This window comes from Trachypithecus francoisi, unplaced genomic scaffold (assembly GCF_009764315.1).
Source record: "Trachypithecus francoisi isolate TF-2019V2 unplaced genomic scaffold, Tfra_2.0 Lachesis_group2, whole genome shotgun sequence".
Classification (NCBI taxonomy): Eukaryota; Metazoa; Chordata; class Mammalia; order Primates; family Cercopithecidae; genus Trachypithecus; species Trachypithecus francoisi.
Genome location: NW_022681465.1, coordinates 14,678,294 through 14,702,150, shown reverse-complemented (window position 1 = coordinate 14,702,150; position 23,857 = coordinate 14,678,294). Strand labels below are relative to the sequence as shown.

The following is a 23,857-nucleotide window of genomic DNA, read 5'->3' as shown; positions in this document are numbered from 1 at the left end:
TTCTGCCACCTACTAAGCCAATCTTCACTTTGCCAAAAGTACTAATTTCTTGAATTATAGCTAGAAACGAAAGAAATGTGTATTCTAAAACCCCAGCAGGTTCTCAAACAGTAACATATACAGCCTACTTAAAACAAACACCAAAATCGAAATCAAACTGTTCCTAAGTGCTTTACACAAACATCTGCTCTCTAATTCAACTAAATTGTTCACATAAATTGTATCATTCTTCTCTTCTAGGAAATACGAATTATTTTTGGTCACTTAACTATGTGAAATCATCCCAGCCACACAAAACTGAATAAATGCACATGCTGACATCATACTGCAGAAGATAATAGCAGGTGGCATGGACAGAAAGGGAAAGTTTTCTCACAAAAATTGTTTGAAACATTTTGGACTCAAACCTGCAGCAGCAGCGTACCAGCATGAGCTCAGGATCCTGCAGCCAGGGCGGCAGCCCCGCAGCCTGGCTCATGGCCTGGAACAGCGTGGCCCTCAGTGCACAGTAATTATCACCACGGACTCGCCGTATGGAGGTGAACTTCTGAGACACTTCCTCATAGCCCTGGGAAAAGGTATGAAAGAATTCAAAATGGTTGTTAGTGACTTGAGATAGCAGAGAAAGTTTCATTCCTGTGGAAAAAAACTTGGCCTGGGACCACTGGGAAACCCAAAGTTGGAGTGTTATGTCCCTTCCTAGGCAAATGTTTTAACACTTACTCACTGGCAACCAACATTTTGAAGAGTTTAATCTGTGTTTCAGTTAACCCTAAACTCTTTAACAAAAAGGCAAGAAAAAAAGAGAGCTAAACTAAGTTTATATTTTCATATTTAAAAAATACAGAAAAACCTCAAGTTTCCAAAACACAAAGCAGGGCGGGGGTGCTTTGTGTATGTGCATGTATATATAAAAGTTTATATCCCAGGAGATGGCTGAATAATTCTGTAAGGCTTCTTTTCTTTTCTTTTTATGAGATGGAGTTTCGCTCTTGTTGCCCAGGCTGGAGTGCAATGGCGCGATCTCGGCTCACTGCAACCTCGGCATCCCGGGTTCAAGCAATTCTCCTGCCTCAGCCTCCTGAGTAACTGGGATTACAGGCATGAGCCACCACGCCCAGCTAATTTTTTTGTATTTTTAGTAGAGACGGGATTTCATCATGTTGGCCAGGCTAGTCTTGAACTCCTGACCTCAGGTGATCCACCTGCCTCTGCCTCCCAAAGTGCAGGGATTACAGGTGTGAGCCACCACGCCCCGCCTTCTTTTCTTTTTTTAAGTGAAGTGTCATTCTTGCTCAGTCTGGAAGTGAAACAAGGAAATGAAAATGTTCAGTGACATGCTTGGGCACTCAAAAACAGCCATCCAATGGACCATTCTGAAACGTACCCTGAAAAGACACCATAAAATCCTAGTGACTCTGATTCCCCAGCATGCATGATGCCTGGCTTCTCCAGCTAGACACATACAGTCCTTGAGACTGACTGAGCTGCCCACCACCTCCCTGGCCCTGGGTCCAGCCAGCCCCTTAACTCATCCCACTCTTCCTTGATAGTTACTGAAGACCCACTTCCTGCCCTGCACTCACACAAAGAAAGAAGTGTTACCCTCATTGTGGAGTGGGCGCAATGCAGACCACCTCTGTCCTGTGTGTCCAGGTACTAAAACCTCATTATTAGCTATTTTCAAGGTTCAAGTCATAGGATGATATTTTAAGTGAATACAAAAGTACTTTTTTTCCCCAATAACAACATTTTGAGCACTGCATTTTTATTTAGTGGTCCAACCACTGTAACACATAAGGTTCCATCAGGCAGAATCACACCTACTAATAATTATGTACTTCTTGCCTATGGTAAACCTCAATTACCCCAGAATACTTAGATGGCAAATTCAATTGCAATTGTACCTTTCCAAATGCATAAATTACTCACGCTATTTCAGAATAAAATTAAATCTGAATTTATGGAAACTTACTTCCAAAAGAATATTAGAAACAAAAATAGACAATTACGCAAATAACAACTAAAATAGAACGGAGGTGAAAGCTGTTTTCAGGCATCTGAGATGTTCTAATTACTGCCATGGGTCGTGATGGGCTACAGGTTGGAAAATCCGCAAGTGACCAACAGCACGTTCAGCAAAAACGTAAATGTTCTTAACCTTGGCAGGAACTAAGAATTCCAGGTGTTTCATAATTGAGTTCTCCAACAAACGCCTAAAACACAAAGCATCTACATTTCGGATTTGCGGAGAGCTATCATCTGCTCTCAGAGCTTTACAAGTGGCAGCTAGATTTTTACTAAGGTCAGCCCATGGGCAGTTGAGGCACATGCTGAAAGATAAGCAATTATCTTCTATAAAAACGAGCTCTGAGGAAAAGGCTAAATATTCAAATACTTAAAAATTTAAAATCCTAACCAAAAAAATTTTAAAGATATTTCTATTAAATATGATGGTCAGTATCTCTAATATATAAGAAGTTCATTCAAATTCATAATATTAGTAAATAATCCCAAGAGAAAAATGAGAAAAAATAAACGCAAAGGTTTCAAGAGGTCAAGGAAGTCTTAGGTTCAATCTGCTATTTGACTGTTTTTGAGCAATTCACATGGTTCATCCTACTGATAATACTGGATCTGGTATACATCTGAGGGTAGAGCCCACAGGCCCTGCTACTTGATCAGCTGTGTAGTATATGCAGGCCATGGTGTCTGAGCTGAGTAATGAACCGGCCCAAACAGCCACAGCAGGACCACATCATGTGAACCCCCAATGTCATCCCACAGCCTTGGAGACTATCTTCATATCACCAGTCTATGCAATGAGACTGGGAGGGGGCAACTCCTGGGACACCTTAAGTGAAGAGAGCAGTTCCTGACTCCCCTGCATAGGGAGTCCAAGAAGGTTCTAGGCCCCAGGACCAGAGGGTGTGTAAGCAAACCCAATGTGCTGTGGAAAGCAGGAGTGTAGAATCGGCCTGAGGCATGCCTGAGGCTTTTATTTTACAGCACCAGACCAAAAAGGATATTCCCAAATGGCCCCAAGAGGACAACCAATGGCTGGCCCAACTCTGAACAGCAGAGTCATTTACGTGTTTTTCAAAGAAATTGCATCACTGAATAACTGATGCTGATTCTATATTAACACTGTGACTTAAAACAAAATCCTTATCTTTGGAGTCTATTTCCTTATCTCTAAGATTAGAACACCAATAATAAAGTCTATAGCAGTCATTTTAACTAATGTCTAAAAATATCAAAGGACATATTAAACAACTTACGACAGACTATTTGAAAGACCTGAAATATGTGCACCTCTGTGTCGTACCTTTTTCATACATGTTGCTTTCTGTGTATTTCCCCTCCATTCTTTTTTGCAGTAGTCCATGATATCCATTTCAGGAGCTACGCTTAATCTCGGTTCTGTTAAAGAATTTAAAAAAAAAAAAGCAAATAATAAATAAAAGCATAATCAGAATATTGCTTCAGTTGGGGGTTACCCTTCACTCTTCATTTTCTTTCTTCATGTCAAAAAATCCAAAATTCAACCACTGCCTACCCACTGGTCCAGATCACCATCACCTCACCCCTAGATAACCACGGGGGTCTCCCAATGGGTGTCCCTTGTCACCACACTCTCCAGACCATTCTCCACATGGTAGCTAGCCCGGATGATCCATCTAAACATGAAACAGATGGTACTGATCACTCCTGGGCTCAGAGAGCTCCAGGGACTCCTGCCTCATGGCCTTATTCCTCATACAGTCCCCCTCTCTGCCTCTCTGGTCTCTCCTCCCACCATTCCCCACACTGACTAGACTCCTGCCCCAGCTATAGCCTCCCAATACTCTCCAACACACCTGGCTTGCTTTTCCCCGCACCTGCAGGGCTGCTCCCCAGCTCCATGCAGGCCTCTGCTCCAGGGTCAGCTAGCACCTTGTATCACAATATCACATACACTTTTGCTCTCTATTACTCTTATACCATTTGGTTTTTCTTCTTAGCGCTAAACTCATCGACGCCTGACATATTTTTCTGTACCACTCCCCCACCCACCCATACAAAAATACAGTAAAACACGAGCTCTTTGAGGGCAGGGACTTTGTTTTGTTTCTCAGTTGTGTTGTGTCCTCAGGATATGGAGCTGCACTGACACACAGGTGCTCATGAATACTTTTCTAATCAAATTAAAGATGCGACAGTCTGAACTATGAGAAAACACTTCTAATAATGAGTAATCAGCTTTTTATAACCATTATACAAAGAAATAACATCAACTATAACAAAAATTACTTTTAATTATCTTAATGTATTTATGTCCTTCCCTGATCCCAAAAAGCTAAAAGTAGTCGATAATAAACCAGAAACAGAACTCTCCATGTTTGTTAATCCACAGACCTCACCTGACTCTAACAATAACATATCCCCGAAAATTAAAAATACAACTCACCATCAGACAAATGTTACAGCAAAAAACAAAATGGCCTTTATATTTTCCCTAGTTTAATATATATGGTTTGGGGTTTGATTTTGTGGTAGGTGCATATACACGCACATGCACATATTAGCGTGTATGTTTCAGGAAGAAAAGGAGGTAAATTTTCAGGCATATCTTCACTTCCTTTTTAAATTATTGAAGACGTAGATGCTAGTGATGATTTTAGAATATAAATACAGAAGTACCTGACAACATATTTACTCCTGAGCAAGTTGTACATAAAATAAAAATGTTTTATTCAACTAAATTCAACAAATATTTACTGAGTGTCTAAAATGTACCAAACACTGAGCTAGAAACTGGGGATACAGAGGTGATGAAGACAGGATTCTATCCTCAAGGGGCTTATGGACTGCTGGAGAAGAAGACAACAAGCACTTATCAACCAGGGTGTGATGGGTGCCAGGATGATTAGGAGCACAAAAGAGGCCCTAAATCCTTCTTGCAGTTTAGGTAAATTTTTTAAAAAATGAAGTAAACTCTTAAGAACTGCCGATTTTTAAAAATCTCATTGTGAATCCTTTTACAAAGAAAAGTAGCCTTTTACATAAAAGGGAAAATAACACATATACAGATAACATAGACATATTTATCTGTGGCACACCTTAGGATTCACTTAAAAATGAAGCAGACTCCTGAGGTATAATATACAGGGACCACAAAGACAAATGCTGCACAGCCAATCCTTAAAAAACCTTCATTTTTTAAATTCGAGAACTATTTTTTTGCATGTCTACTTAGTGGATGGAAGCATTCTCATGTATCTGTCTTTCCATTCACCTGCCCAAAAGGGAAGAAATGTAAATATCCAGAGTCAGGACACTTACTGGTTCACATTTTCCTCCAGGTAGGGTTATGAGCCTGAACAGAAAGCACATGTCCAGCTCAGAACAGGCCTCCTGGGAAGGAAATCTACCTTCCTGCTCTCCTCCCTGCAGTCCTCATTCTTGTGCACACCAAGACAAGACCTGGCCTCCTGGGCAAGGTGGGGCAAGCCCAGCACCCCATGACTGAGGGGAGAAGGTGCAAGCCTCACACAGGCCAAGAGATCAAGCCATAGGCCACAGTCGAGTGCTGAATCGGAAGCCTACGTAGGGCAGTGAGGGTTGGGAAAACGGGTACCGGCACAGCTGGCAGCATCAAATACCTGAATTCCCATTCTACTGTGGTCCTCTGAGGAGGACTCCAATGGCTACTACATGCCAGGTACCAGGCTAGGAGCTGGAGATGCAGGACAAGGCAGTACCTGACCTCGAGCCGACTATGGAGTTCAAAAGCAACTTTCTTTAGTTGCAAACTACAAAGACTCTGCTGTTTTCAAAAAAGGGCATTTCTAATGGCAAAAAAATAAAAAATACAAAAATGGGGAAGTTGAAAACCAGAGTGGTAAGCCAGGAGTTGAAATAACCAAGAGGCTTGATCTTTAGCCACCACATGGGTGACAAAGACAAGAATCAGACCCTCAGAAGGTGGGAAGTTAAAACTGAAACCCCTCCGGAAAGCAGGGACTCTCAAATAGGGTGGAATAGGACAGGAATCTCAATCTTTGTAATGGGCCAGATAGGAAATAAGTTAAGGCTTTGAGGGCCATAAGGTTTCTGTCACAGTTACTCAACGTTACCATGAACGAAAGCCACCACAGACAATATGTAAACTAATACGTTTCAAAAAAAACCTTTATTTACAAACCCAGGTGGCAAGTCAAATTTGGCCTGGAAACCATAGTTTGCTGACTCTCAGACGAGGTGGGAAAAAATCTTTTCACTAACAGAGAGGATAAGAAAACTTTCTGCCTCAGTCTGGGCTCTGCTTCAGGGGAGAGGATAGCAAATGTTATTTCAGGAAGGACAATGAACCCAGAAGGTCTGAGATGATGTGAGAAGTGTAAAGGGATCCATTTCATTCTCAGAGTAAAGCTAGGAGTTACAAGACCCACTAAAAAGCTTCATAGCCTGTGTGGGGTACAATGCCAGACAGAAGAGAATCACAACAGAGAGCCTATAGGGTGGAGGACTGTCAGCGGTAACAAACACCAGCTGAATATGCACTTTCTTCTTAGGAATCTGACTAATGAGGACACTGCACTCTACAGGAAATTTTGAACAACCACAGCAGTAGAGACAGAGCATTCTCTGAAGTTTCATGGAAGACTGGAACGGTGCAGACCCGGAACACACCACTACAAAGAATATCTCCTGTGGCTACCACAGTGAAGAGTTCACCAATTCCTTGAGAAGGGCTCAAAAAGTATTATAAAAACCACACTGTGTATCATTTGTTCCTAATCACACATGACAATGCTTTTGTTCACCATAAACAGAAGGCAGTTCTCAAAACCAGAAGAGCACAGACAAGGGTCTTCTAAGGTTCATGGAAAATGACTTTTACGAAAAAGCTATGGATGGATTTCAATTTTTTTTTTTTTTTTTTGCACCATGATAAACTCATATGAACTTGTTATAACATGTATGAACAGGATCTCATCTAACGCACTAAGAAGGATAAGACATCAGTTTGAAAAGAGCCCTAATAGAGCAACGTGAGTTCTGCTAAAATTTGATGTTGAATTTATGGTGAAGCATAGGTGAAAGAATGGTGAAATTACTTATGATTTATAAACAGTTTATAGGGACAGTGGCCCAGTGAAATCAGCAGCTTACAAATGGATAACTCGTTTTCAGAATGAACATGACGATGTTGAGGATGAAACCTGCAGCGTCAGACCATCCATATCAACTCAGGAGGAAAATACGAATCTTGTTTGTGCCCTAACTGAAGGGGACCAACAATGAACAGCAGAAACAACAGCCAACATCACAGACAACTCGCCTGGTTCAGCTACACAACTCTGACCAAAAAATTACAGTTGAGCAAACTTTCTACTCCGTGGATGCCAAAACCACCGTATCCAGATCAGCTGCTACCAGAAGCAAAGCTTTCAAGGGAAATTTTAAACAATTGGGATCAAGAGCCCGAAGCATTTCTTCGAAGAATTCTAATGGGAGATGAAACATGGCTTCACCAGTACCATCCTGAAGACAAAGCACATTCCAAGCCATGGCCACCAAGAGGCGGAAGGGGTACAGTCAAAACAAAAGCAGACTGGTCAAGAGCAAAGGTGTGGGCAACAGTTTTTTGGGATGTTGAAAGCATTTTGCTTGTTGACTTTCCGAAGGGCCAAACAACAATTAATATCTGAGAGTGTTTTGAGAAAGCAAAAGCTTTAGCAGAAAAATGCCAGAGAAAGCTTCACTGAGAGTCCTTCTGCATCCCAATAATGCTCCTGCTCCTTCCTCTCAAACAACAGCAAGAATTTTGATGAGAAATCATTAGGCATCCACCTTACAGTACTGATCTGGCTCCTTCTGACTTCCTTTTGTTTCCTAATCTTAAGAAGCCCTTAAAGGACACACATTTTTCTTCAGCTTGTAATGCAAAACAGACTGCTGCATTCACACTGTTAAATTCCCAGGCCTGTCAGTTCTTTAGGGATGAGTTCAACAAATGGCCGGTATCATCATTTAAAAGTGGCTTGAAACTGATGGAGCTTATGTTGAAAAATAAGGTTTACATTTTTATCTTTTTTTTTTTTTTTTGAGACAGGGTCTCGCTGTTACCCAGGATGGAATGCAGTAATGAGATCACGGCTCACTACAGCCTCAAACTCCCAGGCTCAAGCGATCCTCCCACCTCCGCCTCCTGAGTAGCTGGCACCACAAATGTGCACCATCACGCCTGACTAATTTTTGTATTTTTTGTAGACACAAGGTCTCCTTGTTTGCCCAGGCTGGTCTCGAACTCCTGGACTCAAGCAATCCGCCCACCTCAGCCTCCCCAAGTGCTGGGATTACAGACATGATCCACCACACCCAGCCTTCTATCTTTTAATTCCATTTTTCCACAACCTTTTTGAAGTCCCCTTATACATTACACAGGTAATGATACATTACACAGGTAATGAGAGAGAACATGCTACTTGTGATTATTCATGAGGTATCCCAAAATCAGAGTATCCCTATGCAGCTCCTGCATGAGACCAGTCATGGAACTAAGGATGTGCACCACATGCAACCTTGCCAGCCAAGTCTCCACGGACCAGTGGGGGGGTCCAGGAGCAACACCTCACTCCAGCAGCAATGGGTCCTGGTCGGGGTAAGATCAGGCAAGACAAGAAATACACAGACATGAAATCACAAAACGATGAGACTGTGCTACTGATCCCATCACTGTCTTTCTTATTAATCACATTTATATAGCCATCTGCATGCAAAGATGTACATAGCCAGTTTCTCAGTTAAGTCTTTCCATTTGAAATGAAAAATGCACTTCAAATCTGAACTCTCCCTCTAAGAATATAAGGAAATCAAGAACTGAGAAAGGATGGTATCAAGAGATTAAACAAAACAATCCTCATAGGTGTGAAAAATGATATGAATGTAAAGAATGCAGAGGGAATGCTTGCATGAACATTTAAAAACCTCAGGAAACAGTCTCTAAACATACTTCGGCAAAACAATCAGTGTAGATAAGACTATATACATAAGAATATTTTATTGATATTTTATGAAAATGGATATACTGATTTAACTGCATTTTCTGCTATAAACAATAAGAACTCTATAAATAAAACAATTCCAAACATACCTGATGCCCCTCTTTCATGTATAAGCAATTCTTTCTCCTTTTCTATTTCATCTGCAGCACGGTACATGTCCTCCTCACTGAAATCACACCAAAGCAGACATTTTCAAACACTTGTTGCACTGACATTTTCCATCCTATTATACAGCTGCTTATAAAATGCATAACACACTAAGGGTTTAACTTTTTTCACTTTACGTGATGATAACCTGATAAAATACGGGTCTCATATCTTAAGAATAAAGATGCTTATGTTTCTATCTCACCACTTTCTTCTACTTCAGAATTTATTACTTTCAATAGGACAAGTTACATCACTTCATTTGCTAAGTGGCTCTGAGGCCATTTTAATTGCAATGCCTATTAATGCCTCAACTATATACCTAGACATCACAGCATGCATCTTATTAATGAAGCTCCTGAACTGATTCTGTCAAGTTCCAAGAATGGAGATAGTGCTAATAAAAGTATTTATATAGGAATGCAGGCCCACTGCCGACCTTTGTAACATGTCACAAGCAAACTTGACAACAGCTACCTTAAAAACAAGAAGAGACTATCAGTTACTATTACAAATCGCCAAAGCTAAAAAGCCTCCTCGAAATCCTCCTGCGTCCTGACCCCACATTCAACCAGCCACACATGCAGCTGTTACATATATTCCCACTGTCCACTACTACCGACTTCTTACTCAGAGCTTCCTAGTCTCCAGTACTTTAGTTTAAAGAGCCCACTAAGTACTACAAAGGGAAAAAATCCACTAGATGCTAGACAAAGATGAAGAATGGGACTTCTGGTTTGAAGATGCCCCCTTTTTCCTTCAAGATTCACCCCAAAATGACAATAAAGGGAAACAAACCCCAATTCTATCTTTCATGAAACCAGAAGACAAGTGAAAGTCCAAAAAGCTGGAAAGCAGATGGAGTGGTAAATGACATGGGACAGGGAAGCCAAGGCTGGTGGATGGACATCCATGGCAGGCAAGCCAGAAAACCTGGCAGAACCCCAGAAAGGCTCAGGAACTGGAGGCATCAAGTCCTTCAGGAGCATGAGTAACACACTGAGTGGAAAACAAGGAGAATAGCTGACCTTCACATAAGCAATGATCAGACCCCTGATTCCCCCAAACTCCTGCCTCATGAGAGCATATCCCATCCTCACACAAGACTGCAGACCCAATGGAACACAGGAAGGAGGAGGTGCCAGGCTTAAAAAAAATTTTTCAGTGAATGACTGAGATACCCCTACCTCCAATTCCCTCATCACCCCAGCTCCTGGTACATGGCCTAGTACAGCTGGGGGCAAGATGAAGCAGTCAGAGGGCAACAGACAGATGAAGAAGGGGTACTGGGAGGGGCAGACTGAGGAAGTCTCACATGTCCCACTAAAACCTTTCAGTGGTTCCCAAACACTCAGGGAACTAATGTCAAAATTAGGACCTTACCCACCACTTTAGCCTGTATCCCATTATTTCCCTATGCAGTATTCACACTTCAGTCCAAACGCCTGACCAACACTATCGTGTGCCCGTACATCTGTGATTTGCTCAGATGTTCCCTCTTCCTGAATGGCCCACAACTCCTGACCTGCCCCCTGCCTAATATATCACAATACACGCCATGTGGGTAAGCCCTCTGCAGAGTGCAATGGTTGGAGTGGAGACCCAGGAATTACTGCCAGGGTTTATTTACCTAGCCCTCATTCCGGTCCTTATTAGCTGTATGTATAACTATGACTAGAGTAACTACACCTCTCGGCATCCAGATTTAACTACCTGTCAAAAGGGCAGTAAGCGTATTCACCTCAAAGGTGAATAGCTCAAAGGGCTATTTTAAGAACAGATACATGGAAAATAATTAGCACTCAAAATTAAGTAAGCTATTCTTATTCTCATTTTATATCCACTGGTGCAAAGTATTAATGAACAGTCTGACCAATTATCAATTTTTATTTCTTTTTTTCTCTATAAATGTGTAAACTGTGTGTATTTTAATGTTGTGGGGGTGAGGGAACAAGTATCAGGAAAAGGTACTTTCCATGTGCTCTTGCTTCCAGTGAGATTTCAAGTAAAAAGTGTGATGTCACCCTTAGAGCCCATGCCAGAGTTAAAAACAAACAGAAACCTGATTCATGGGGACCATACATCAAACGCCTAAAATAAAAAGTGACCAAATGTGTTCGTTCTTCTCTCAATCATTTAACAACATCTTTCAGCCTCTTTCCTGGCTTTATAAAATAAGAGACAAATTTAATCCTGTAAAACAGTCATTTAAGCAGAGCACTTTCACAGTGTCATTATCGGAGGCATATATCTCTGGGCAAACCACTTCCCCAAGGCCTCAGTTTTCTTATCTTCAAAATGAGAAGACTGAAAGAGGCCGTATAAATGGTTCCTCTTCCAGTTCTTTAGTCTAAGTTTGTGAATAAATTTGTCATGAAAATTGTACTTCGAGCAAAATCTGTGGCTATACTGCGTGCACATTTGGCTCCACTTTGTTCTTTTTTTAATCTACAAAATAACCAAAATCCAACATCAATGCCCAGAGGAGGTTCTCTAAACAAGCAACTCTCCGTCCCACAAGTACAAATTCCTACAAAGGCCAACAGGAAAGGAAAGGAAAGAAACAAACAGCAGAACAAACAGGAAAACTAAACGCAAAGGGAAGCTGAACAGGAAATTACTGGAAATAAAGAGAAGAGACTCGAGATATATGAAAAAAGCAAAGCAGAAATGGAAGAATAAGAGAATCAGAGTATAATCAAATTGCTTTAACCACAACTGGATTTCACTCAGTTCCTGTGCACAAATATCTGCTAACTTCATGGCCACCACAAACATACAGAAAATGTAATATAGCCTTCACTAAAGGCCACTACTAAAATAAAAATAATCCTGCTTAAAGCCAGGAGTTCAATACCAGCCTGGGCATAAAGCAAGACTCTGCCTCTACAAAAAAAGAAAAAAAATTTTTTTAATTGGACACGCTGGCACTCATCTGCAATCCCCTCTACAGAGGAGGCTGAGGAGAAAGGATCACTTAAGCCTAGGAGTTGCAGGCTGCAGTGAGCTATGATCACACCACTGCACTCCAGCCCAGGCAACAGAGTGAGACCCTGTTACTAAAAAATAATTAATTAATTAATTAAATTTTAAAAAACAATCCCGAAGAATAAGTTTTAAGTTTGAGCAATGAAGCTCAATCAATATATTCAGGAAGGAGGACATTTCACAGGCAGAATGAAATAGTTACCCGTCTAATATAAAGATAAGCAAACAGGCCAGGCGTGGTGGCTCAAGCCTGTAATCCCAGCACTTTGGGAGGCCGAGACGGGCGGATCACGAGGTCAGGAGATCGAGACCATCCTGGCTAACACGGTGAAACCCCATCTCTACTAAAAAATACAAAAAACTAGCCGGGTGAGGTGGCGGGCGCCTGTAGTCCCAGATACTCGGGAGGCTGAGGCAGGAGAATGGTGTGAACCTGGGAGGCAGAGCTTGTAGTGAGCTGAGATCCGGCCACTGCACACCAGCCTGGGCGGCAGAGCGAGACTCCGTCTCAAAAAAAAAAAAAAAAAAAAAAAGATAAGCAAACAAAGAGAGGAAGAAACAAAGCAAAAAATAATAATTTTATTTTAAAAATACTTCACTCAATAAACTTTTGCTTTATTTTTTATGTATTAAAATAATAAAGCTGAAAACAATGACAAAATGAAATTATACTAAAGGCCGGGAATCTGAAACAAGTAGAGGTTAAGTTTAAGTTTTTGTTATGGGATGGGACGATAATAAAACAATGAGAGGAAAAGGGATTTGGCAACCTTTTGTGTGTCAGGTTGGTGTGGCAGTGGGGAGGTACCCACTCTGACACAAAAGAAACCACTGAAGCTCAGAGACTCAGGTGATCACCACAGCAAACAGTTTTGTGATAAAGGAAAGTTAAGCCAAAGTCTAAATGACTTGATTTTCTGGCAGTCACCCTCAATTCCACAGTTAAAATTTGTTAAAGGATACAAATAAAGGATAAAATTACAGCTGGATAGAAGGAGTAAGTTCTAGTGCTCTATATCATTGTAGGATCACTACAGTTAATAATCTATAACATAGATTCAAACAGCTAGGAGAAGGATATTAAGTGTTCCTAAGACAAAGAAATGATACATGTTTGAGATGATGGACATGCTAATTACCCTGATCACTATAGTTACGTGTATCAAAACATCACTATGTGCCCCATAAATACGTACAACTTAAAAATAATTAAGCCGATTTAAAAAATTTTATATATATATGTTTTTTGAGAGAGGGTCCCATTCTGTTGCCCAGACTAGACTATAGCTGTGCAACCACAGCTCCCTGCAGCCTCAATCTCCTGGACTCAAGCAGTCCTCCCACCTCAGGCTCAAGTAGCTGAGACCACAGGCATGCACCAGCGCATCTGGCTAATTTTTTAATTTTTTTATACAGTCAGGGTCTCACTCTATTGTCCAGGATGGTCTCAAAGTCCTGGGCTCAAGAGATCCTTCCACCTTGCTCTCCCAAATAGCTGGGATGACAGGCGTGAGCCACCGTGCTCAGCCTAAATTTTTTTTTTTTTTTTTTTGAGACGAAGTCTCGCTCTGTCGCCCAGGCTGGAGTGCAGTGGCGGATCTCAGCTCACTGCAAGCTCCGCCTCCCAGGTTTACGCCATTCTCTCGCCTCAGCCTCCCGAGTCGCTGGGACTACAGGCGCCCGCCATCTCGCCCGGCTAATTTTTTGTATTTTTTTAGTAGAGACGGGGTTTCACCGTGTTAGCCAGGATGGTCTCGATCTCCTGACCTCGTGATCCGCCCGTCTCGGCCTCCCAAAGTGCTGGGATTACAGGCTTGAGCCACCGCGCCCGGCCCCTCAGCCTAAATTTTAAAACCAAATGCTAACAATTCCTAGTTAGAAAATACTTATTTTGCACCATGGCATTATTTTAAAGTGTGTATTTTCAAGTTCCTATTAAACAATATTTACCTATTTTCGTTTTTTGAGACGGAGTTTCGCTCTTATTGCACAGGCTGGAGTGCAATGGTGCAGTCTCGGCTCACTGCAACCTCTGCCTCCTGGGTTCAAGCAATTCTCCTACCTCAGCCTCCTGAGTAACTGGGATTATAGGCATGTGCCACCACGCCCAACTAATTTTTGTATTTTTAGTAGAGACGGGGTTTCACCACATTGGTCAGGCTGTTCTCAAACTCCTGACCTCAGGTGATCCGCCTGCCTTGGCCTCCCAAAGTGCTGGGATTACAGGCATGAGCCACCACATCCAGCTTATTTACCTATTTTCTCTTAACCTAGATATAAAATATTTTATTTTTGATATGAAGACAACACATCCAACTGGGTAAGCTATATAACATTACATACTAAACTATAACTGGTACCACTTGCTCTGTTCAGAAAGACCTGCATACCAACCAATTTTTGAAAACTTACTTTAAACATGCTCACTATACAGACACAAAATTATACTATTCCCAAGAGCAAAAGCCGTGAGTTAAAAGCAGAGCTTAGTGAAGCAGAAGGCATTTCTGTGAAGCCAATTTTTCAATTTTTGATTCAAGTAAATACGTAATAGGAAAAAAATTAATTCTAATGCATATGCAAAGCTAACAAGACAGAATATTTTAATCACTCACCATTATGAACCTTTTAAAAATTGTTCCCCTTAGTTGTCTAAAAGAACTAAGTATGGCTCTTTTTAATTCAACTCTCTGGACTTGAACCCTGCAGTTCATACTTTACTTAGCCTGTCCTTTGAGACTAATGGCAACACTAAGGCAATGTTGGTGAGACAGTGTCAACCAATATGACACTAACACACCTTCCCACACAGGCACAGGAAAAGCAAAGACCACCAACCCAGCCGTTCTCCTGTGGTTCAGACATGGGTGAACAACACATCAAATACAGGAAAGTACCGGCACCCAGGCCAAAATTCCACCCCTCTTCCGCAAGTGGACTTTCCACGACTGGCTCATGCTACTCCACGTGACTTCCAGAGGTATCTGGGGTCAATGCAGCCACTCTCAATAAGGTTTGATTCTTAGAGACATCCTAGTTCTGGACCCCAAAGCAGGCTCTTCATCAGGTTGGGAGAAAGTGGACTTTATCCCTGCTCCAAACTGTAGCAGCATCTGGGGGTGGGGTGGGGCAGAAAATACATCCACAAGAACAACAGTGTGCCACTTTTTTTGTTCACAGCCCCTTTGAGAATGCAGATTTCATCAGAACCTAAGCCCAGAAACATACATAAAATTGCTTTCAATTTCAGAGGGGTTCACCGACAGAATGCCTCCACAGATTCAAACCCTGTCTCACCCTCAGACAGGCAGAGAAGGGCCAGGGAGTAGTCTCTTCTCAATTCCCTAAGCATTTCTGGCCTAGTCACCAACCATGTCCCAGGACCAGATACCGCAGGAGTCAGATGTTGGGGGTGGAGTGAGCAGGGGATAGAGCATAGGAGAGCAGCAGAGGGAGCTTGAAGAAGGCCAAGTAATCTGGTCTGACAAAAGATTTCTTCAAATGTGACCCTAAGTTATATTTCAAGCCATCCTTAGGGCTTGTCTAGGAGATGTGAGCCAACCACAGCTCTTAAATGGGCTGATGGGTGGATGGAAAAAAGGAGGGTAGGGAGGGAGGGAGGGAAAGAAAAACTGCAATGAGATGTATACAAAGTAGCTCATCACTGGGTACTGTGGCTCATGCCTGTAATCCCAGGATTTCAGGAAGTTGTGGCAAGAGGATTGCTTCAGCCCAAGAGTTAGAGACCAGCCTGGGCAACATTGTGAGATTCTGTCTCTACAAAAAGTAAAAAAAAAAAATTAGCTGGGTATGATGGCGTGCACCTGGTGCCCCAGCTACTTAGGAGGCTGAGGTGGGAGGATCGTTTGAGCCCGGAAGGTTGAGGCTACAGTGAGCCATGATTGTCACTGCACTCTAGAATGGGCAACAGAGAGAGACCCTGTCTCAACAAACAAGAAAACAAAGCAGCGTATCCATGTGGTTTCTATGTTTTTTTTCCCCTTCTCTCACTTGTGAAATGTGATGAGCTTAGTGGAAAGGAATCAGAGTAACCTACTGTGCTGCCTAGGAAATAAGCCATCTCTTTCTCTACCCATCACCACAGCCTTCAGAGACATATCCCGAATGTCTAATTCAGCTGCAGAAGCTGGGCTATGCTCTGTACTTGTAATTACTGTCCACTGAATGTATTACAAATGACTCTATAGGATATCCCAAAACTTCTACAGTCTTAGTGTTCATACTTCTAAGCGTAAACATTTTAAATGATTCCTCCTCATAGCAAACCCAACTATCTGGGTGGAAAGAAAGGCTTTGGCTCCAATGACAAAAAAAGGAGACTAAAAATGGACATTACACTATTTAAATTCATACTCAACTATTAAGCTATATATATCATCATGCAGAAATTGACATGAACACCTTATATTGCAAACTTTGTTTATATGACACCCATGGTACAGTTTCTCTAGCCCATGAGAAAATACCATAGAGAAACAGTTCACTACCCAGATACTGCCGAGTCAGAAAGACGGAAAAAGGCTAGAAAGTCCAAAACTTGAGACATATGTTTAAAAGGTGACATCTTAAACTCACCTCTCTTGTTCTGCCCCATCTTTAGATGTGAAAGAGAATGAGATAATCAAACACAACAAAAATAAAGAGAAAACAAAATTAACCTGCTAAAAAAGAAAAAAAAAAAAAACCCACACACAAACCGGAACATCTACTGGGAAGCAAACGTGGTAAGTAAACCAAGGGAAAAAGAAAAAGTGAAGTTGGCTGTCACTATAAATCATGTCTCTCTGCCTGGTTATGCTGAGGAAGCCCAGAAGAGGTAGGGGGAGGTTCCCATCGATGCATCAGGGTCTCTACACTTAAAAAATCTGTGAATGTGTAAAATGACAAAGCTAGGCTAGTTTTTTTTTTACATTCCTTTCAGCTCTAAGTCTATATAGTTATACTAGCAGCAGACAGAAGAGGCACCTGTGCCACAAAAACTTTTCAAGAGCACTTCTTCCTACCATTGTCTATTTTCATAGTGTTCCGAATGAGAATCACATCCACCAGAAAACTTGCCAAATAACTATGTATACTTTTGAGAACATGGTCTAACTTCAAAGTTTCTGCATTGCTCAGGAAGCATGACACGGCTGGGGCTGAGGTGCAGCACGTGAGACAGCGCGTTAAATTAAGCGCATGGTTCTCACCACCAGGGTAGAAAGAAGGCAAAGCTGCAATTAGGAACCAGTATGGGCCCGGGGAGCAGGGGTTAGGGGCAAGAGACCCCCTATTTAACCCTCTGCAGAGTCTGAGATTAAGTCTCTGATATGATTTGGTATTTCTCCCCTCCAATCTCATACTAAAATGTAATCCCCATGGTTCGAGAGGAGCCTTGTGGGAGGTGATTGGATCATGGGGGTAGACCCCTCATGAATGGCTTTAGCACCATGCCCTTGGTGATGAGTGTGTTCTTACTGAGTTCATGCAAGATCTGGTTGCTAAAAAGTCTGCAGCACCTCACCCCCACCTCACTCTCTCTCACCATGTGATCGCCTAGTCCGGCCTGGCTTTCTGCCATGAGTAAAAGCTCCCTGAGGCCTCACCAGAAGCCAAGTAGATCCAGGCACTAAGCTTCCTGTACAGCCTGCAGAACCATGAGCCAATTAAATCTCTTTTCTTTACAAATTACCCAGCCTCAGGTATTTCTTTATGGCAATGCGAAAGCAGTCTTATACAAAAAATTGGTACTGAGGGCTCGAGTATTGCTATAAAGATACCTGAAAATGTGGAAGCAGATTTAGAACTGGGTAATGGGCAGAAGTTGGAAGAGTCAGGAGGGCTCAGAAGAAGACAGAAAAATGAGGGAAAGTTTGGAACTTCTTAGAAATGGGCTAAATAGTTGTGACCAATATGCTGATAGAAATATGGACAGTGCGCTGGGCGCGATGGCTCATGCCTGTAATCCTAGCACTTTGGGAGGCCGAGGTGGGCAGATCACTTGAGATCAGGAGTTCGAAACCAGCTTGGCCAACATGGTGAAACCCCATCTCCACTAAAATCAAAAACAAAAATTAGCCAGGCATGGTGGTGGACGCCTGTAATCCCAGCTAATCCAAAGGCTGTGGCAGGAAAATTGTTTGAACCTGGGAGGCAGAGGTAGCAGTTAGCCAAGACTGCGCCACTGCACTCCAGCCTGGGTGACAGAGCAGGACTCCATCTCAATAAAAAATAATAATATTAAAATAAAATAAAATAAATGCGGCCAGTAAAGGCCAGGCTGATGAGGCTCAGATGGAAATGAAGAAGTTCTTGGGAACTGGAGTAAGGATCACCCTTGCTACGTCCTAGCAAAGAATTTGGCTGCACTGTGTCCATGTCCCAGGAATTTGTGGAATTAAATAACTTGTCTGATTTCATAAGCTCATAGGTGGAAAGAGATGAGTCATAGATGAGACTTAGGGCTTTGGACTTGATGCTAGAATGAGTTAAGACTTTGGGGAATGGCTGGAAAGAGATTATTATATTCACCAACATGAGAAAGACATGAGATTTGGGGGGCCAGGAGCACAATGATATAGTCTGGATATTTGTCCCCTCCAAATTTCACATTAAAATATAAACCCCAGTATTGGAGGTGGGGACTGGTGGGAGGTATTTGGATCCCTCATGAACGGCTTAGTGCCATGCCCTTGGTGACAGACAACTGCTGACTCCAAGTTCACACCAGATCTGGTTGTTTCAAAGTTTGTGGCACCCCTAGCCTCTCTCTTCCTCCCTCTCTCACCACGTCATTGCCTGGTCCCACTTGGCTTTCCGAGGTAAGTTAAATAAAGCCCCCTGAGGCCCCACTAGAAGCCAAACAGATACAGGCACCAAGCTTCATGTAAAGCCTGCAGAACTATGAGCCAATTAAACCTCTTTTCTTTTTATAAATTACCCAGCCTCAGGAACTTCCTTATAGCAACACAAAAATGGCCTAATACAGACTCTAACCCAGAGAGCAAATTGGCCGCCACAGGACACATCAGCTCACACATGGGCCTGTACAGTGGCTTCAATTTAAAAAAAAAAAAAAGGTGCCACTATTTAAAAAGCAGCGTATTTCATGCAAGGCCCAAATAGCTGGATTCTTTAAATACAGAAGATGCAGCAACTACAGGCCTGAGCTTAGGGGACCCTGCCTCTCAACAGAGACAAGCTCTCCAGGTCCTAGCCAACTTCACTACTTCACTTACTGCCTAGCTCTGGAGGCAGGAGCTTGAGACCACTGACTCTCAATCTTATTTTCCAGTGGCCATTAACCCATTAAGTGTGAATAACACCATCCCAAGGCGGTTCTCGACAAATAAGAATGTCTAAGTACTACGCAAATACGTTATTATAACACAGTATCTATCTAACAGGGCCCCCAAAAGACCCCTTTTCAGGAATTTTTTTTTTCGAAAGTTCTAGCAGTGCTTTTGGCATTTAAACACATCTTAAATTTAACTTTCCAGCCAATTAAAGTATCTGTCAAACTGGCTGGCTGAGTGGTTTCATAATTTCTTAAATTCCAAGGGCATTTATAGGTGCCTAGAACTTGAGAGTGTAGAAAAGTTTCACTCGAGTTTCTATTCTGCTTCCACGCGTACCCCCAGACCCTTGCAGAAATCAGGAACTCTTCCCAAATCGTCTTCTTCACAATACAGTAAGGAACTGATGTAACTAGCACTGACTTTCCTTTTTAAAAGGAAATGCGGGAAGGGATACTAGTCAGGCCCTTAAAGGGTCAAAAAGAATGGGTCAGACTCGGTCCAAAGTCTGTCCAACAGGTGGGACGTCGCCTCCAAGAACACGTCGCGCGGCTCCGTTCTCCCGCGGCTGCTGCAAGGGCGACCTCACTTCCTCCCTGTGCCAGGCTGGAGGAAAGATCTAGAGGGAGATAGTAATAAAACACACCACTTCTCGGGTTTGCTTCCCAAGTTTCTGGAACTTTCTTTAACTTCAGACGTGCAGATGTCAAAAATGAGACGGGAGGGGAGACACTGTGTGACCAGAATTGTGAGGGGCCCTTGGAAAGAAATCTGCACTCGGACACTGGGCAAAACTGTCTGCCAATTCCTCCCAGTCGCCAACGGCCTCACTCAGAATTGAGGACGCCCAGGGACCCTCTGCTGACGACTCCCCACCCCAGCCCGGCTTCCGGAGAGGACCGAGCCCGCCGCCCACGGCCCACGGCCCGCGCCCCGCGCACTCACTGCTCGGTCGGGCACTGCATCTCGGGCAGCTGCTGCCCGCTGGCCGCCGCCTTCCCGCCCTCCCGCGCCGCGGCCCCAGCCTCCCGCGCCGGCGTCTCGGCGCAGCTCGCGCCTGGCCACGCTCCGGGTTGGGGCATAGTCCCCTGACTCATGCGGCCGCTCGGGGCCGAAGGGGTTCAGCCGGCTCCGAACGACCCGGAGCCCCTCCCGTCCGGGTGCCAGGCAGTGGTCGCAGCCGCTCAGCGGCTCGGGCGGTTTTCGAGGGTCCGCAGGCTGCTTCCGCGCGCGTCAGCGCGCCCCGCCCCACGGCCTCTGACCCTGCGCGAGGAGGTGCGGCCGGAGGCGGAGAGGCCCGGACGCGGCGCATGCGCACACACGTGCGCGGGCTGAGTCGCCGGGGCCTGGCGGGGGAACCGCGCGATGAGGCTGCTGCGCATGCTCTGTCCCCGCGCCCCTCTGGCTTGCTTCTCTCGTCAGCTGTGTGTGGGGACTGGCAGAGGGTGTGAGAGCTGGAAACTACCAGACGAGCGGCGGGGAGCGTCCTGAGTGAGGAGGAGGAAGGCCAGTCTTAGGTGTGAAGGGTGCTGACGCGTTCTGGCGCCTTGCGGTGTCACACTTGGCTTCCGAGCGTTGCCCTCCGCCGGAACGGGTTTTCCTCAGCTGTGAAGCGTTTCTGCGGCCTGCCCAGGCTGTCGCCCGCCAGGACGGTTCAGACGCCCGAGTCCGGCGGGCCTGGGCCTCCGCTGTCAGGCCAGGCCAGTCGCTCCGGGGCCGGGAGTTACCGCACCGGAGTTGGAGCGGAGAAGGCGAACTGGTTAAACTCAAACCGGTTAAGCAAGCGCAGCAGTGTGTGTTCTTGGATCATAGTATTTCACGTAAACATTTTGATTTAAGAGGAACAAAAGGGAAAATATTAACCGTTTTCAAGCATCCAAGGGCGAAATGCTTCATCTCTGGGATGGAGTAGAGGAGTAGCCTCTAAGGTTGAGTTGCAATCGTGGGTGCAGGAAGTATCCGTGAAACAGAGTGCAGCGCCGGAACAGGGCGGAATGGAATGGCGTGGGCAGTTCAGAAACCCGCGAGGAGTCCAGGGCGGAACAGGTAGGGAGCAGGGGATTGTACTGAAAGATGAAACTGAAAAGAGGAGGGGTACTGGAGACCATATCATGAAAAGCCATATTAGGCTAACTGTGGAGCTTATGCTTAATCCTCATTGACAGATCTTGAGATCATTTTGAACAATCACTTTGTCTTCAGTTTGGTAAAAGTTTGGAGAAGGACAAGACTTTGGAAGACCAGCTTAGGGAGACTAAATAGTAGTGACCTCCAAGGGAGAAACTGAAACGGAAAGAATATTTATATTTTGTGCCACAGAACTCCGGGGGTTATTGTTTTCTCCTTTAATTTTACTTGAAAAAGTAATAAATGCACATGCCAAGAAATTCAGAGCATACAAAAGAATATACAAAGACTATTAAGGTGTGGGATTGTAGAGGGTTGAGTAGGGTCTGCCAAAATTCATGTCCACCTAGACCCTCACAATATTAACTTATTTGGAAATAGGCCCTTTGCAGATGTAATTACGATAAGGTCGTACTGGTATAGAGTGAGCCCTAAATCCAATGGTTGGTGCCCTTAGAAGAGGACAGATAGATAAATGAGCACAGAGGGAGGAAGGCCATTTGGAGATAGAAGCAGAGGTTGGAGTGATGCAACTGGAAGCCAAGGAACGCCGCAGAATGCCAGGAGCCAGCAGAAACTAAGAAAAGGCAAAGAAGGATTATTCCAAAGCACCTTCCGAAGAAGCTTGGCCCTCCCGAAAACCTGATTTCAGACTTCTAGCCCCCAAAACTGCAAGAGAATAAATTTTGTTGTTTTAAGACGCACAGTTTGTGGTACTTTGTCTTGACCACTCCAGGAAACTCATATAGGGATCAAGGTGGAAAGATTATAAATTCTATCAGGCCAAATTTATTGATTTGGACTCACCAGAGATTCTGGATTCAATGTTTTATCTCAGAGGCTTAGAAAAAGCCCTAATGCTGTGTTTAATTGCTGAGTATGTCTTTTCCAATTATGCATGTCAAACTAGGAAAATAACCACAGGATGGGTTTGGGGACCCACTGAGCCCACCATGAGAAGGATCTGAGTGAAAACTCCATTGATCATTTAACCTCCATCCACCCAGAAGGACCTATGCTAAGTGAAGTTGAAGTGCCAGAACTGCCTAGTTATCTGTAGAGAAAGGTATACACAGGCTTGGGGAGATTGGAATGTTAGAGTGGATTTATCATTTAAGACCTGCTTACCCACCCCAGGAGGGTCCAGAGGACATACCTTTTGCCATGACTATAAGAAATTTGTGAAGAGAACCCTAGCATCCTTGAAGAGATCTGTGGCTGCCCTTCTCTTTAGTCACATATATCTTACAGTGGAAACTGCTACCATCAAACTGGGATTCCTAAGTGCCACCCCAGGGTGGCACTTAATTGCCAAAAATTAGGTGGGCATGATTACTATAATTACCAGCAGAGCTAAAACAATATTGTCTTTCTTACAGAGACCTGTGCTGTTGGCCACTTAATCGTTGTGTCCCTAGAAAAATAAACAGGCAATCTACTAAGTTCTTATTGACCTGTATAAGTGCACGAGTTCTAGATCTAGGAAACAGATACCCTAACTTGCATCACCAAAATAAGAGTCACAACCTCTCAATCAATTCCCAGACTTGAGCCAGTTTACACTCTCAGAACTCTGAATGAAGGAGAGGCTGGATCCTCTTGAGGAAGGACTCTGCTACATTGCCAAAAATGTATATTGTTATTTCCCCCAAAGAGACCAATAGCCATCTACCAGGGTAACTGTGCATTGCGGGAAGAGAAATAATCAGATTTGTCAGGGATTACTACACAGTGGCTCTGATCTAATACTAATCTGGGGAAACCAGAAACTTTACTCTGCCTGCCAGTCAGACTAGAGGCCTAATGGAGGTGGAGTGATCAATGGAGTTTCAGCTCAGGTTCATCTCTCATTAGACCCACTGAGTCCCTGGACCCATCCTGTGCTTATATTTCCCCATTTCCACAATGCATAATTAAAAGAGATATACTCGGCCGGGCACAGTGGCTCACACCTTTATTCCCAGCACTTTGGGAGGCCGAGGTGGGCAGATCACAAGGTCAGTAGTTAGAGACCAGCCTGGCCAACATGGTGAATCTCCGTTTCTACTAAAAATACAAAAACAATATAGCTGGGCGTGGTGGCGGGCACCTGTAATCCCAGCTACTTGGGAGGCTGAGGCAGGAGAATCGTTTAAACTTGGGAGGCAGAGGTTGCAGTGAGCCAAGATCGCACCATGACACTCCATCTTGGGCAACAGGGCAAGACTCTGCCTCAAAAAAAACAAAAACAAAAGAGATATACTCAGC

The 23,857-nt window shown here is 43.7% G+C and overlaps 1 protein-coding gene and 1 long non-coding RNA gene across 4 annotated transcripts in view; one reads left to right on the top strand and one right to left on the bottom strand.

Annotated features, from left to right (window-relative positions):
• The window catches only part of OTULIN (OTU deubiquitinase with linear linkage specificity), a 54,152-nt gene extending 33,348 nt beyond the window's left edge, over window positions 1–20,804 (bottom strand). For 2 of the 3 annotated variants that reach the window (XM_033178821.1, XM_033178820.1), the window contains exons 1-4: window positions 20,429–20,732; window positions 9,143–9,219; window positions 3,329–3,423; window positions 425–568 (exon numbers count right to left, since the gene is read on the bottom strand). In XM_033178821.1, the coding sequence (XP_033034712.1) occupies window positions 425–568; window positions 3,329–3,423; window positions 9,143–9,219; window positions 20,429–20,580 (468 nt within the window). In that variant the 5' untranslated portion in view covers window positions 20,581–20,732. Of the gene's footprint in view, window positions 1–424; window positions 569–3,328; window positions 3,424–9,142; window positions 9,220–20,428 lie in introns of all 3 variants that reach the window. The other variant, XM_033178819.1, reaches the window with a different exon arrangement.
• A 636-nt stretch (window positions 20,805–21,440) lies between these two features.
• Window positions 21,441–22,310, top strand: LOC117064768. The gene is made up of 2 exons (XR_004429655.1): window positions 21,441–21,529; window positions 21,992–22,310. It is a non-coding gene; the product is annotated as an uncharacterized LOC117064768 (long non-coding RNA).
• Window positions 22,311–23,857: the final 1,547 nt, after the last annotated feature.